The 16886-nt window shown below is 38.8% G+C and overlaps 1 protein-coding gene across 1 annotated transcript in view; it reads right to left on the reverse strand.

Moving 5' to 3' along the window:
• Positions 1-16886, reverse strand: part of LOC103061869 (solute carrier organic anion transporter family member 1A2) — a 36198-nt gene that overhangs the window by 17455 nt on the left and 1857 nt on the right. Inside the window, exons 2-4 of the mRNA XM_007420941.4 lie at positions 15775-15932; positions 14491-14675; positions 5783-5896 (exon numbers count right to left, since the gene is read on the reverse strand). Coding sequence (XP_007421003.2) covers positions 5783-5833 — 51 coding nt within the window. The 5' untranslated portion in view covers positions 5834-5896; positions 14491-14675; positions 15775-15932. The remainder of the gene's footprint in view (positions 1-5782; positions 5897-14490; positions 14676-15774; positions 15933-16886) is intronic.

The raw sequence follows: 16886 nt of genomic DNA on the forward strand, positions 1-16886 counted from the left end.
GGATGATATAAGTTCAGGTCCCCACTCAACTATGGATTTCATTGAATAACTTTAGGCCAGGCACAATCGCTGTGAACCTTAAATGAGGAACAATTCCATGTAGGCTCTGGCCATGAGCTCTTTAAGGAAAGACTGGTCATAAAAGTAATAAATAAATACATCATGCAGGATACCTTAAAGATCATATAGTTCAACTGCTCAGTGTGGGATTTACAGTACAAGGATTCTGAAGCTTGAGCATCCCTGAGAAACAGCATCCTTTTTATTAAATATCTCCATTGAAAGAGCATCAACTACCTCCATAGAAAGTTTGTTCCATCACAGAACAGATCTTAGGCCCAGTTCAAACATGTTGGCTGCCATGTAGTTTGGTTTGGGCTCAATGCATTGTGTGAACTTGGCCAAGGGTGGTTTATTCAGTAGGCAAACCATGGCTTAGGAACATTTCTAGTATTTGCATGTGTATGCGTTGGCAGTGATGTCCTTTTTCCCTAAATGGCCCAGTTTCCTTTTCTGACAGCAAGCCAGAGTGTATATAGAGTATGCAATTGCTCCTTTCTTCTGGCTTTTCCAAATGGCATTTCTGCTCCCTTACATAACTGTAAGAACAGGCCTGGCTCTACCTGTTGCAAAGGGGGTCACAAAGGTATCAGATTTAACCTCAAATGGTTAGCCTTTAAAAGGCCAGAGTAATTTAATGCAATTTAGCCTTAATCTCATTTGTTCTGCTTGCAGACTATGAGAACTATCTGCAAAATTAGTGGGCCTTTAATTCTTCTCTAACAAAGAGTTATTGATGCAATCTGGCACACCAACATTCTTAAGAATTTTGAAAATGAACTTTTTGTGTAAATTTTGTCCAAATGGGTAGAGCTTATAATTGTTGTTCTAACCAAAGAGGAAAGGGTGTTTGTACTTTTTAATTTTATTTTAGTCCTGCTTAGATACTCAACAACAGCCACCTCTTTATTTTGGTCACAGACCAGCCTAAGATAAAATTATAAAGACACAAGAATTGCAGCCATATCAACTATCTAAGACTTAGTATTACTAGCATATTCCTGTAAAACATTAAATGTTTAAGTTTTGTGAATAAAGTTGTAATGCTAATGTAAAGTACTAAGATACCATATAAAAATTCATAATAAGAGCTAATAAACGACATGTCTAAAATTTAACCCAGGATCCAGGGTCAATCTGGCACTAACTTATGAAATGTCCAAGCCTATGTAATATTGTTTCAAAATCTGCAGAGTTTCCTCATTCTTATTCTTAATCAGTTTCTGGATAATTTTATAAACTGTACCACAAAAGAGATCAGCTTTGCCTGTTGTTGTGAGATTACAGGTAGTCCTCGCTTAATGAACTTCCCTGTTTAGCAACAGTTTGAAGTTGAAGTCCTCACACTTATGACTGTTGCAGCATCTCCATGGTCACATGGTTGAGATTCAGGAACTTCACAACTGGCAGACATTTTGATTGTCTCAGCATCCCGTGGTTACATTATCACCATTTGCACACTTCATAACCACCTTCTGACAAGCAGAGTCAATGAAGAAGCTGACAGTAAAACCACAAGTCATAGTCATGTGATGTCTTGCTTAATGACTGCAGCAGAAGTGAGACTGTAAGCCCTTTGTGGTCATGTGATGTCTCACTTAACAATTGTGTGGCTTAGCAATGGAGTTGCCAGTCCCAATTGTAGTCATTAAGCGAGGACTACCTGTGTAATTTATCAATAGCATTTGCAAATTTGTCTGATCAGCATGCTGTGCCAGTCTTAACCATACTGGGGCAATCAGAGTATGATGTTTATCTATCTATAGCGGATACTGAAGAAAGGCATGCCCATCAGCGAAATTTGCACAACCCTACAAGGGAAGGGTGTTCCATATATATGGGATCTTCTATTCCACCTTCAGACTGCCATTCAAGTACATAAGTGTAAAAAAAAAAAAAAGGCACATGAGGTCAAATTGTATGAAATTTGCTATGGCACTCTAATTCTCTGAAAACCATAGAGTACACACCTACCCTAGCTAGACTAAACTGATGCTCAATGTCCAGAATTCATTGCTGCAACGTGATTCAAGCATTTGCATATCCCAAAGATTATAGGTTAATTGGAGGGAACTCTTGGAATCCTAACTTCTAATTTCTGGCTTTGCAGAATAGTCAGAAAACCTAGCTTAGCCTAAAATGTGGTTAGTTAATTTGTATCCTGTAAGTTCTTCTGTGAACACTGCCCAATGTGTGCTAGAGAATTACCTGTAATTGTAATATCTTGGCAGATAAGATAGCCTTCCCAACCCTATGTCTTTGCCAAATGTGCTGAGATTAAAACTCCAATTTCACCCAAAAGAGAATCCTCAGAATTGTCTCAAAACATCTGGAGGACAGTTGGGGAACATTTAATCTAAGCTTCAGAGGGACTATTTAAAAAAGAACTGCATATTCTTGTTCTTTGTGTATGTATGTGTGTATGAATAGGTAGGTAGACAGATTATACAGAGAAGTATATAGATAAATGTAAATATCTATAAGTTATGTATAGCTCTATATTGATAAGTAAATATAAATTTATAAATATTTATAAACATTCCATTAACAGAACAACCCTGAATTACAATTAATGGAACATCACTGATTTCAAAACAGAGAAAGTGTTGAGCATTGTCAGTTATACGAAGAGTCTGCCTGAAGGAGAGAAGTTTTTGGATAAAGACTGGCAGAAAAAGATCTCTAGGGGGAAAAGACAGCAAGTTAGGAAAATGAGACATAAGAAAGATAATTTAGCATACGATGACTCTAGAAAAGACATCATAGTTTTATATATTATTGGAATCACTAACAGCGGTGATTTATTCATCATCCCTCTTAAAATATGGCAGAGTTTTCAGAAATGATGTCAGTATTTGATGTCACCCTTGGTATTCAGACTCAGGCACACTTCTGTCCTTTAAATAGATCTTCCAACACACCGGGAATCTGTCAATACAATATCAGCAGTGGCAGGAAAATCTAATCTCAGACAAGATGTGGCAATATGCACACCCATTCCCTACTCATTGCTTTATGATTTGCACACATCTGTAGTGCTTTTTGACCAAATTATGCCGCCTACGCCAGGAAAACCTTACCTCTTTTTTTCGATATTGGCCGTTTATTATTTATTTTATTATTTATTGTGAATGCTTTTACACTACATTAATGGTTTGACTCTAAACATGCTCTGAAGTTGCACAAAAGAAATAATATTTTATGAAAATGAACTAATCTAGCTGACATGACACAGGCACTCACCTTCCTGTGCTTTATGTAATCCTACATATATTTTTTAGTTCTCATGAATTAAACTGCCTATCAGTCATGCCTTGCTCTATTTATTTTCACAGCTTTTTTTAAAACAGTTTTTGTTCACCAGCTTTCTTCCACTGTTACATGTGTATATGCTTATCACACAACTGCCTTTTTGGATAAGCAAAGTTATGCAAAGTACTGGAAAGAGGTAAGAAGGGGTGAGCAGAAGAAATTAAGCAGGTGATAAAAGAAAATCAAATTAAATCTAGTTTACATCAATACCAGTTGCTATCCCACTCCATACTTTCCTACCTCCTTACTTCAACCACATCCATCCACCACTTCATTCATCGTCTTCTGTTCTTTAAACTTCTCAGCTCTCTTTCTGAGGATCTCATCAGCTCCGTCCAGCCATTGCTTTCTTGCTTTCTCTGTCTTCCCTTTTCTCTCAGCCCACTTGCTTTTCCTTCCTATGTTGGTTTGTTTTGCAGTTTGATCCTCATTCATTCTCTCTATAGGGCTACCTCAACATCTTCTGTAGCGGCCCCTCACTTTTATACTCCTTCATCCATTCATTCAAGATTCTGCCCATGTAGCCTTACAATAAAGTCGAATTAGCTCATCTGATCGTGTTTCCTCTCTGGTTTGCCTTACGAGGCTGGCATCAGTCTTGCAAGTCTGAAAGTACAATTCTCCCCTCATCTCCTTTACAGCCCAAGAAACCAGGGAGGGTCCCTTCTGAGCCTCTTGCCCCATCCACTATCCAGCTGCAGGCTATGCCCTCTCTTATCTGACCATTCCCTTGGCAGCATCTCTTCACCCAGTCTCCCAAGGTCTTTCCCACATGCCATTATACTTTGACATCAAACACACACACACACACACACACACACCAGTTTGCCCAAGGGGCTCTGTAGAACAGAAGAGGATAGGTCTCTGCCCCAAGAAGCTTAGAGTTTAAACTGTTTGGTTAAAAAAAAAAAAAAGATGGGGGAGAGTCAGGGGTAAAGGGGTCAATCTAACTTTTCATGTGGGACTTTTGGCATAAAACCAGTCTTGTGTATATTTTAACAGATGTTCAGATTCTCCCAGGCATGGGATCAGTAGGTTAGTCAAGCCTGTGAAGTATTATTCATTTATTGTCAACGAGTTACCCTTGTTTGCCCTTTTGTTCTCATGTTTTTGCTTTTGTTATGTTCCTCTCTCTCTCTCTCTCTCTTTCTCTTTTTAATTGTTATATTGATGTTTTTAACCATGTTCACTGCCCAGAGTTGCCTTGGTGAGATGGGCAGCTGTATAAATTTAAATAAATAAATAAAACATCTCTGTGTACTACATCTTGGACAAATGTTCTCCCAAGTTCTACACCCTTTCTCTATAAGAATCCCATTAAAGTTAATCTAACCTGGTCCTGAATGGATATGTATAGAATTCAACAGGGGGGTGGATGGAGGGCAGGAAACTATCATCTCTGTACAATACAGAATAGAATATTCCTAAAATCTGTTTTTTCACTGTGTCATTATCTTTCCAAAACAGCCTGGTTCTGTTTTTGTTTTTAAAAAAGCATTTCCATGAACTCTGCTGTGTCAGCTCAGCTTTTATACCCACAGGTTCCTAAAGTTAGTCTCAGACAGAGCTGGGAAAGATTTCTGTCTAAATCCCTGAAACTCTGCAATGTGTAATTACTACTAACCATTTCGACTGTGGAATTATGTACTTAGCGGTTTGGGCCTCCTCTTTGCTGAATGGGTCCAATCACAGTACAGACCAGCATTTCTCAACCTTGCCGACTTATAGGTGTAGACTTCAACTCCCAGAATCCCCCAGTTAGCTGTTTAATTCAGGGATACATTAATCTGCTTTCCAGAGTAAAGGTCCAGTTTAAAGTCCATTGGCACCAGCAATAACATCTTAGCTCACAAAGCGGTTGCTTATATAATGGATAAAGCAAAGGGATTGACTAACTGTAACTTTCAGTCCTTCATTTTTTGCCCTGTTGCAACAGCACATTACAACCGAATCACAGGAGGAGGTGCCAGAATTTGAGAGAAGCAATAGGTTAGACTCAATGTACTGTATAAAACATCCCCTTCCAACTTTACATCTGGGTTCACACAAGGTACTAAGCCGAAACTTAAGAGTAAGAGATCACAGTTACTACATTTAAATCACACGGGATGCCCAAACAAATAAACCATAATATGCCTTCACCTGTTGGCCACATCACCAAAAGATAGTGAACCACACTGAACCACAAATCATCCAACCTCAAGCGTAATGTGCTTGCAAATTCACCCTGCGAATGTGATTCACTCCATGATGGAACATACTCACATTCCTAGTGGTTGGTTTTTAGTTATGAGCAAATGGCCCTGTAGAACATCTTTTCTTGCCATTCAGACGTCCTCAAGCAATCTGTGTACAAGCATATATATCAAATAAGTTATACATTGACATGGGAATTATAAGATCCTGATACCTTCAGTTTGGACATGAAACAGGTTGATGCTAGCTTCTTAGGGCCTTTCATTTCACTTTCTGGATTGGTTGTGGTGGCTTCTTTGTGGTTATTTGCCTCAGTCTTGCTGACCTTCTAGAAGAAGGGACAGAGAAACAAACATGGATGACATAATCAAACTTTCAAAACTAGACAGAGAGGTGTAGAGAGTATTTGGGGGAGGACAGCTGAAGATGCCCCTAAATCCAGATGGAAGTGTTAAGATGCAGGTCTTAAATTTCCATTTCTGTACATGAGTGTTACTGAAATTGTTGGCTCTAAGTATTGAAATACAGATAGAACTAGATTCTTAGGCCCCTTTGAAGTGCATAAAACATGGAGAGACTGTTGGTTTAAATCCAAACATTATAAATGCAGATAGGGATAGATATTTCATTTACTGAAATTTAGATCCTGATTCAAGCTCTATACGGCCCTTGGAAAACAAATTTCAGCGTCATATACAAGTCTACAGCAGTTTTTTCAACTCCAGTGTAGTGTAATATAGCTTTATTGATTAGTCAATTGACCATATCAAGAAACAATAGGTGTCAGCAGCAATAACGTAGAATAAAATAAGGTAAAATGAAGTAAGACAAGATAAAATAGAGGAAGATAAAAGATAAAAGAGTGAGATAAAATAGGTTAGGATAAAAATAGAATATTCTATAAAAATAGAAGCATAAGTTGAGTACTAAAATACAAAACGCCGTGTGTTTAAAGGAATGCATCACCTTTACATGCTACCCCAATGTGTTCCATAAAATGTGTTCTCAGCTGAACAGCCCTGACTATAAACTTAGTAGTTCTGAAGATTATATATATGTTTGTACCCTAAAGGAAATTAGATACTCCAGTGTGATACAGAGAGCCTACAAGCCATTTTCAGTTCACCTGATTTCTCCATCTACCCACTGGGCCACAATGGAATGGGCTCACTCCATATCAGAAGAAGTAAAAAGTGATCGCTACCTCTCTAGATAATGAAAAGTCCACAAAGCAATTACTCTTGATTTCTTTTGTGCAAAGAAAACAACCCTATGCAGACGATTAAATACTGAGCCACAAGATTTTGACCAAGAGATCAACAGCCACGGAGGTTCTATACCATACATTACCCAGCCTTGCTATGTGTCCTAAAATCCAGCCCAACCATGAGGAAGGGAAGTATTTTCTAATCTTGCTCTAGTATAAAGGAAGCAAGGCAATATGGAATCAGGAAGCTAGACTTTTTGAGGATTAGCACATCTTTCAATCGTTCTTCTCTATCTATAGACAGAGACCCTCAGCCAGTAGCAACAGTGGCCATGCTTGGAAGCCAACCAAGGCTAGGCCTGGTTGATATGTGGATGGGAGAATATGTGGAAATCCCACATCTGTAGACTAGACTGAGAAGTGAGAAATACATCCTAGAAGAAAACTCTCCATTTGTTGGGGATGGGAGAGATCTCAAACAGCTTACTCAATCATCACAGTAAGGTGACAATATCCTGGAGAACTCCTAAGGAGCAGAAGAACAGAAAACAGTAAGTGACAGTAAAATAGCCTGGAATATCTTGGAAGATGGCAGCTTGACTAACTGGAAGTCTGAGCAGGCATATCCTGCACTGCAAAATGTTGTTGCAGACCTCAGTCCAAATACTTGATCACACTTGGGCAGGTTCAGGAGCTCTAATGGAGCAATTGGGCAAAGAAAAAAGCTGGATTGAATGGGTGAATTCATTGGCAAAAGGGTAGCTGGATGTTCTCAGCTGGAATAACAACTTCTTATTTCTTTCTAGTATACAATCAGTAACTATTTACTCCTACAGAGAAAAACTCAGATGTTCCACCTGGACCATAACAGCTAGCGCTGGGAAAATAAATCTATCCTCCATCTCTATTTGTCAATGAATTTTTGCAACAGTGTACACTCTGTCTCCCTCCTTCTCCCACTCCCCCACTGCTTGAACCTGGGTTCAAGTCCACCCAAGCTACAGAACTCCCTCTGGGCTTGTTGTGTTTTCTCAGCCCAGCCTACCTCACAGGGTGGCTGTTGCTGGGAAAAATCGAACGGATTGCTATGTACATTGTCTTGAATGAAAGACAGGATGCAAGATCTAATGCACAAATCAGTGAATCAAATCAGTGAATCAACCTATGCATTTGTTTATTTACAGGATTTATTTACCCTGCCCCAATCACCAGGCACAAGGCAGTATTAAAAAAGGCAAAAACTAAGCCATGCAGTTAATCCCCACCATCACTGAATAAAACAACCCTTGCAAAAACATACAAAGGAGCCTTTATAGAATTCTTTTCAAATTGGACATCATCAGTTGGATGGATCAGCACCCACCGTGATGCTATCCTTCATCTTGATGACAGTTTCCATTTCAGACCAGGATTAGGCTATAGGTCATCTGTATCTGTGAAATGTCAGAAACAAGGGAACCGGGCCCACCTTTGGGTGAAGGGGTTCCAGACCTGCATTTGGGTCATGCCCCCTCATACATAAGCCTTCCTTATACACCAAGCAATTTGGAAACTGCATCAAAGCACGTCTATAAAAAGTGTCAGTTTTTTTCCTTAAATTTCTGCTCATGAAATTGAGGCTGTTCTGTTCAAGGCTGCTCCCTGGGATCCTTTGCATCATGCTATTGTTTTAAATACTTGACCCATTCGTTCAAAGAAAGCACACGAAAAGACCAGCTATGCATAATCTAGGATCTGACAGCATGCATTTCACTGCCTGCAAGTTGCCCTAAGATCAAGAATATTAACTTTCTGCTTTTTTTTTTAATTAAACACATTTCAGTTTCTAGGCTTTATGGTTGATATACTGTATTTCTCTTCATCCTACAAAATTCCTGAGTAAGTATTCATTTTTAATATTTCTGCCATATGGATTTTCTCTCCATAAAATAATTCTCCTCTTTTTCCTCCCTTGAAAATCTACCTACCTCTACTGTCATCCATACCCTGGTGATCCTGTTCATGGCAAATCAGTGGGTCTCTTTCTCAAATTTAATACACCTTGGAATTTCCTCTGGAATAAAAGCAGGACTGGAGTATTTTTAAAAAAAAAACTTTTCAGCAGTAAGGAAAACTAGAGCAAAGAGAACAGCTTGAAAGTTGTTTTTTTTTAAGAAGTCTGTGAAACCTTTGTTTTGCTCAACAGTAGATCTTTGACTTGAGCCAAAAGTATAACCCAGAAAACAGATCTAAGACATGGACGTTGGAATTTCCTTTTGACACATCCACAACAAACTGGGCATAATCAATTAGCTGTCTTATCACCCACCTTGATACTCTCATTCATCTTGATGTCAGTTTCCATTTCAGACCAGGATTAATTAGATTCTATGTAGATTCTGTTATCTTTATTTCTTCTTCTTCTTCTTCTTCTTCTTCTTCTTCTTCTTCTTCTCCTTCCCCTTCTCCTTCTTCTTCTTCTTCTTCTTCTTCTTCTTCTTCTTCTTCTTCTTCTTCTTCTTCTTCTTCTTCTTCTTCTTCTTCTTCGCCAAAGACTGTGTCTCTAATCCCCAAACAATTTTAATCCACCCAGGTCTTTTATTACCTTCACGTCTGGCAAGTACATTGCCATTAACCCCTGAAGGGATATTCTCCTGTTCATTAAGGGCAAAAGAAATGACCCTGCAAAATATGTGTTGCTCATAGGATCTTCTATGGAACTCAGGTGTATGCTGTCTTATAGGATGCATCCCTAACTACATTAAAAATAAAGTTCTCCATTGAGCTGAACTCAATTCTTGGTGATTTCATGTACACATCCAGGTAGTTTTCCTGGCAAAAATATGGAAATGGTTTGCCAATCTTCTGCCTTCTGAAATGTTTTTCCAACTTCCCAGTCTAGCCTACAGCCTTGGAATTCCACAGACAGTCTCCTGTCCAAGTCCAACGCTGCTTAGCTTCCAAGATAAGCTCTGGTCAGCTAGGTGCTATGGATATAAGATTGTAACCTTTATTTATGTATTTAGTACAATCTATGTACCTTTTCAATCTAATTATTGATAGGATTTCATTTAGAGTAAAATGCGAGCAACATAAAAATACAATAGAACATTGAAAAGTAAGGTATGACGGCTCTTTTGAATTAGCTTTTTGGTGCTTTGTTCTTTGTTAGAGTTATTTGTTGCTAGAACTGGCTGCACTGCTCTGTTTTTTAATCTACCAGATAAAGAAATAACAGTCAAATTCATTTGAGCCCAGAACAATTGCCAGTAACAGCTCTTATCTTCCTTTTTAGAGCTAAATAGTGCTTCCTGTTGATTCCAAAGTCATAAGAAGCACCCAAGAATAACACGTTGGGGTTACTTTTCCTTTGGAAGAAAGAGCCCCAGTGACCTATCTACAAGAGTAGCAAAATCCTAGAGATGTTAAGGGGTGTTTTTAAAGGCCAAGTGCTCAAGATCCAGGAGGAATGAAAATCCACGCAGAATATTTGAGCTCATCCTAGCAAGAATTGGAATCTGCAGCCTCTGTTTTTATTGAAGAGGGAGTGTTGCCTCCACAAACACCGGTGCTGTTTGTTTTCCTGCATGAAAAACAAGCATCTTAAGTAGACTAACCCAGCACCTTTCAGATGTGTGGATTACAGCAATCAGAGTATCCAGCCACAATGCCTAACCGGCATTGAAGTAGTTACTTATGTATTACATTTCCATCAGTTCTGCCTTTCATTTATATGGTCCAGGAACTATAAGGCACTCAGCTTTATATTAGCTTGGAAGCAACTCCAGATCCATCCAATTAATGACATCAGTTGGTTGGTGGAATGAAGTCATCTTATTTCTGTCTAAATACTGGTTTATTTCAAACCAGAATAAAACCTGCTTTTTAAAATTTCTGGCTGTATCTTATGAACTTCAAGGTGGCTATTATCCTCTCCCAAATCCTTGCCCCACAGAGTTTCCACATCCTGTTCTTGAAGTCTGTCTATAGGCTTGTTTCTAATGTATGCTCTCACCTCCTGGCACCACAGCAGTATGCATTCATAGCTAGAACCATTGGAAAAAGCATGTGGGTGCAAAAATGTAGGCATACGAACATTTTGCCCTCACAACTCACAAGAGGCTTTAAAAAAGGAATGGAAAATCTGCAGCCAAGAAGCCTCTCCTCATAGCAACTTCTCAGGGTCCCCCTTCCCAATTACTAGGTAAATGTACACATGTACCAAAAATGTAGGCTGGAGGGGGCAGAGCTAGCAACTAATATGATTTGCCTATCATGTGGAGTGAGGGTTTTTTTGTTGCTCCAGGATTTACAGTCACCCAGATGTCTGGATGAATTTTTTGCATTTTTCTTGGGTCAGCTAGACAGCAAGCTCCAACTGGTTCATGCTGTTCTCCATGCATTCTTGGCATTTTGAAGGTGTGCTGAAGTGAGCACAGTCACAGGTCATCTCCAAACTGCTTTGTACTGGATGGGGAAGTAGAAATGGCACTTTGTGAAAATGCCCACAGTTCCTACTGTTGTCCTTGATGTTTGTTCTTGTATGTTTACATTCTCAAGCCAACAACTAACAAAGTGAAAGATGGTATAGATAGATATGCATAGACCCAGCTTGTGGCTGCACCAAACTGAATTTGAAATCCAAATTGTTTGGAATGGAAGGCTTTTTCCTGACCATGTTTGCTGTGAAGACCATCATTCGGTGTCTGCATTTCCATGGAGAATCCATCTTATCTTCTGTTGGATGTTCAGCCCTGAAGCCCAGTATTACACCAGAGTTGTGATGCCCATCATACCATTGGCAGTCTGTATCAACTCCAACTCTGCTCTTTCACCCTTCTACTTTTCCACCCCAGCCACATCCATTTTTAACATACAGGAAGGACTTCTCCAGTGGTACCTCCAAGGTAGGGGAGCAAGGGGGACAGGCTAACTAAAGCAGCATCGTCCCTTTCCTACATGCATCATGACATCATGTGCATGCCTCAAAGGGGTGAAGCTTGGGGGCTTATTTTAACTGAACCCTTTAAGGAAATTATATTTACAAATGCAAGAAAGAATATGAAAGAGGAATAAAAGAATAAAATACAAATGAATGAACCAGGATTTAAAACTGTCACAGAGGTTTTCACTTTTTAATATACTGTTAATTAGTTGTGAATAGTTAAGTGTACTGTATAAATTTTATCACATTAAAAGATTGACGATTAAACTTGAGCTAGATATGAATATCAAGGACCACGGTTAACGCAGTATAAATACCTGAATAAAATCATACGTTATAATAACTTTAATCCACATTCCTAAAAATCTCTTCCAATTAGGTATCTCATAAAATTGAAATATAAATTCTATGCATAGATAAACCCAAATTTGGGTTGTGGTACCAATCCATGTATTAGATTGTAAGAATGATCTCCATTTTGAGCTGAACTCTGTTTCAGATTTACTTTTAAGTTACCAGGTTATTTGGACATTGAAGCATATGCCACAACTTGGTTAGCCATTGAAGAGATCAAATGATCTTTCCATTAAGAAGCATATATAATATCTTTGCTTTGGTTATCGTGTATAAGGCTAATTCAGTAAACCTTGATGCAATACATGGTGTGGTAAATTTTAATAAGAACATGGTAGGTATAAATGGGAATTCAGCTTTTAAGTTTTGTTTCATTCTAAGGTGAATCATTTTCCAAAACTGTTGAGCTTTATAGAATTGGCACCAAATACAAAAGAATGATCTGACCTGCTTATCACACACCCAGCAAATTTTTGAAAATTTGAATTTTCAGCAATCAAAATGGAAGTGATATACCCATCTTAAACCAATTTTCTCAGGGATACAGTTTAGGCAGGGCTGTCCACAGGGTGTGCTGTAAAAAGTCAAGATGGCAGGTCTACCTGTTGATACACATATCTTGACTTTTTGACCATACCCTGTGGACACCCCTGAGCTAGTGACATGATACCTTGCCACCATGAAAGCAGTGAGATCCTGCAGATGCTGCTGGATGTCTCTGCAAAATAGGTATGGGTGGAAGAGAAGGCACATAAGCATAAACATGTTCCCTGGAGCACCCCACAGGCTGCGCCATTTGCCTCATCAAGCAGAGAGATGAAACAGTTTGCCTCCCTGCGGGGGGCGGGGCGGCCCTCAGGGAGGAGGGTAGAAAAATTCAAGATGTCGGCCACAGCTATGCAATCAAGGCCCCACCCCTTGTTTATGTTTGTCACTCCTGTCTCCCTAAGATGCTCTGCCTAACCCCATGCCTCATCTGGCAGTTCCATTGGTTGGAAGAAGCTTCTGCATATTAGATATTGATTTAGTCCTCTATAGGCACCACCTGATTCTAAATCAACTCTGGGTGGCTCACGTGCACCTAAGCCCCGTTTAGCAACCACAGTTGAGACCAACAATTTGGTTGTTAAGCAAAGTGGTCACTAAGTGAAACCACGACTGTGCTTATGATCTTACTTCAGCTTTCCTTTGCTTTCCAGACCTGCAAAAGTCATAAATGTGAGGATTGGCCATAAAGTTACTTTTTTCATCACCGTTGTAACTGCAAACAGTCACTAAATGAGGCAGTTGCTAAACGAGGACTATCGGTACTAGATTTATGGAGGAGGCTTCAGAGCAAAGCATCATGGACATTTGTTTCATTTCCAGAAGTAGGGAAATCTTTTGCATCATAAAGCAGATTGTACAGCACAAATGTTCATTGGAGCAAGCCCCCCTTCAAGATTTGTACAGCCTTGTTATTTCATGAAGCAATCTTTCGATGCATAATCTTCCCTGTAGCCTTGCACATCTCCCCCACCCCAAAAACAGCTATCAGGAGAGATGAGGCTTTCCAGAAAATGTTGGGCAGCCTGGAGAGGCTTCAAAGTAAGCTAAAGATGTGTAATGGAAAAGAATAGCAGGAACTGCACCTCCACCAATAAATTAAGCTCAAAAACGTCACCAAAGAAATTTGAAAGAAATTCTGAAGCCCACTGAGCCTAAGGTAGAAAACCAGAAATCTTTTTTGCAGCAGAGGAGAACTTTTGAGAAGTTGGAAGGCAGATTACGGGCATTAGTTCAAAGTTATGGATACAGTCCTCTATTATTCCTTATTCTGAAGCTAGCTTTTAAAAATTATTTATTGAACATATTTTTGGAAAGATATTGCTTATAGATTTGTAGTGTTATACAAAAACTACGTAACTATATACCTATATTATAATTGTATAAAAGGCAATAGACATTAAAGAAAAAAAACTTGCCTATTATGATAAAAGGAAAAAAGTCCCCCCATTAAACTACCAATGGAGAAAAAAGAACCACGAGGGAGAAAAAGATTTAAAAACTCTTGAAAACAAAAGAAAATAAATAAAAACAAATTACAACTTAATGATTAAGTAACCTTAAAACAACCATAAAGAAACCCCTAAATTACCCCTAAAAGGAAACCCTTAAATTAAATCTAATGCTAAACTTTAAAAAAGAAAGAAAGCTTATTGAAATTACATAACTTTCTTCAATTTTATAGCTATTCAATTTTTGAACACTAAATTAAACCTAGATTATATTGTCCAGTTGTGCATCAGGAGAAATAAGACATTTTAAATAACTACGTTCAGCATTTTAGATTATTTTTAATTTGTCTGTTTGTAAAAAAAAAAAAATTAAACAAGCAAAACTTTAAAAAAACTCAAATAGCAAAGTATTGCAAAAATGGCTGTTCTGATTTACTTACTGAAATGATGGTGATGTTTATGAATATGTGGAATAGGATCTTCTCATTTTGCCTCTGAACTTTTATTTCCTGAAGGGTTGAAAATTAATTGCCACACTTCTGTCAAATATCTGCAATCTTGCATTTTATTTCTTATTGCTCCAACCCAGGTAATTGCCTCTGTCTGGTCAGAATGAGGCTTCCATCTGCAAATGATTGATTAAATCCTGTTAAAGTGTGCATGAACAAGCATTTGGGTTAAACTTCCCCAACCTTTGAATGCAACTCCCAGAATTTATTTATTGATCTGATTTGATTTGATTTGATTTGATTTGTATCCTGTCCTTCATCCAGGAGTTCAAGGCAGGTCGTGTAGATTTGTTTTCTCCTTATTTATCCCACAACAACAGCCCTGTGAGGTAGGTTGGGCTGAAAAAAGGTGATTGGCCCAAAGTTATCCAGGCTGTATCTGTGGATGAGGGAAGCTAAAACCTGGGTGTGTCTGTTTCCAGTTCAAAACATTCACTATTGCCTCATACTGGCTATTAATTAGCAGAACCAAATACAAGCTTATTAACCATCGTGTACAAAGTCTACTGTTTAGCTTACTTTTGCCCAGCATGCAAAACTAGGTTAAAGATGGTTAGTATGTTGTTGCCATCTAGTCATTTTCTTAACATATGTGAAACTGACTGTCACATGAAGCCATAATATGGTTTATTCAGTGGAGCCCAGCACATTATGTGAACAGCGCAATTAAATGTTAACTTGGGTTTAACGGGCCCATCTTTTGTGTGAACCCAGACATTTTGCCTGAAATGATTCGTGGGCTTTGCACCCATCCAAAGCAAGCATTCAACCATTTTTAGCAGAATGTCTTTTAGTTTATTAACTAAAGGCAACTTTTGAAGGCAACTTTGTCTGCACCTGTTATATATTTTTGTGATGCATTATGTATCTTGTATTCTGAAGGGCTCTGTGTGTGTGTGTGTTTCTGTGTGTTTTACGGTTATATGAATAAAAGTTGATTGACAGTTCAGAGCCATCAGTGCATTTCTTTTCCTGTTTCTGAAAATGCCATTATCTGTGATTCATCTATCAGTGCTTTATATAATTGGGTAACATTTCCATTTTGCTATCCTTTGGTCCAACAGTGCCCTCTATAGGCAGAAATCATCATTACATCTGGTTAGACCTAAGGCGCAGAAAGAAGGCTTTTGCTCTTCAAAGGAGTGTTATGAGAAGTTACACATACTCCATTCTTAGCCACTGCTAAGTTCTTCCCCCAAGTAGACAAAAACTCACTTGGATGCCAGTAATGGGTAATAGAGTCTTCCTCTGATGACAAGAAGAATCTATTGGACCTCTTCTTTCTCCAGCAGTTTGTGTAAACCAGTCTTCTCCAACATGGTGTCCTCCAAATTAGTTGGATTATTCCTCCTTTTGTCCAGCCATCAGTCATGCTGGGTATGGATGAAACTCAAGGTCATTACAAAAGTCAAGGTCATTATCCAGCAATGTTTTTCACAGGGGAAAGAATGAGAGGTTCGTTCAGCCTTTCCCATCTTTGAAAGAGTCATCTTCCATCTGCTGTCCAGCCATCATTTCCAAACTAAATTTTCCTGAGATTGACCAGGAAGTCATCATTATTTTAAAATCAGGCCACATGGAGGTCCCCAGGATTCCCCAGGGCCAGTTTTGGAAAAGCAAATGGTCATTTTCAGAGGGAAACTGCTGTTTACTAGTAGCACAATTGTGTTCAGTGGGGAAAAACACAGAATCTGAAAAATAGCAACAAAGGTGGAAGGGCTAGATATTTGGGGGGAAAAAGCCTCCCCCTTTCTGGTGACATGAACCTGCAGCCCTCCAAAATCCTCCCTACCTGCCCCACCAGATGAAGATATTCTTAGATGTTCAAGAGCACTTCCCATTTTGAGCATTTGGAACAGAACACCTGAAACCCTCCGGATGATGACTCTTGTAATGAACCCATTATTTGTAAGGAGGCATTTAGAGGGCAGAAAAGAGAGAAGTAGGCAGGTATGGCACCACAGATATCTCTGTGTGTGTTAAAACCCTTTGTAAATCTATCTGTGGAGCAGATGGAAAGTTAGTGATGAATAGATTTATATTATATTATATTATATTATTTGTACAACTCAGTGTACATAATGCTCCCGCTTCCTATTTTTCTCACAACCAACCTGTGAGACGGGTTGCACTGAGAGAGAGCGACCGTGAGAGAATGACAATCTCCCACATTCCAGCCCAGTGCCTTTAACCACTACACTACCTGGCTCTCAGATAGAAAGTAAATATTCTTGCATGTCCTTTTCAAATGCCCTACAGATGGATGATGGATTTTGCCCAAAATGGTTTTTAGGGGAAATACACATGTAAACACACACACACACACA

This window comes from Python bivittatus, unplaced genomic scaffold (genome assembly GCF_059951505.1).
Source record: "Python bivittatus isolate LINGU-HERP-01145 unplaced genomic scaffold, Pbiv_v1 ctg000330_np1212, whole genome shotgun sequence".
Taxonomy (NCBI): domain Eukaryota; kingdom Metazoa; phylum Chordata; class Lepidosauria; order Squamata; family Pythonidae; genus Python; species Python bivittatus.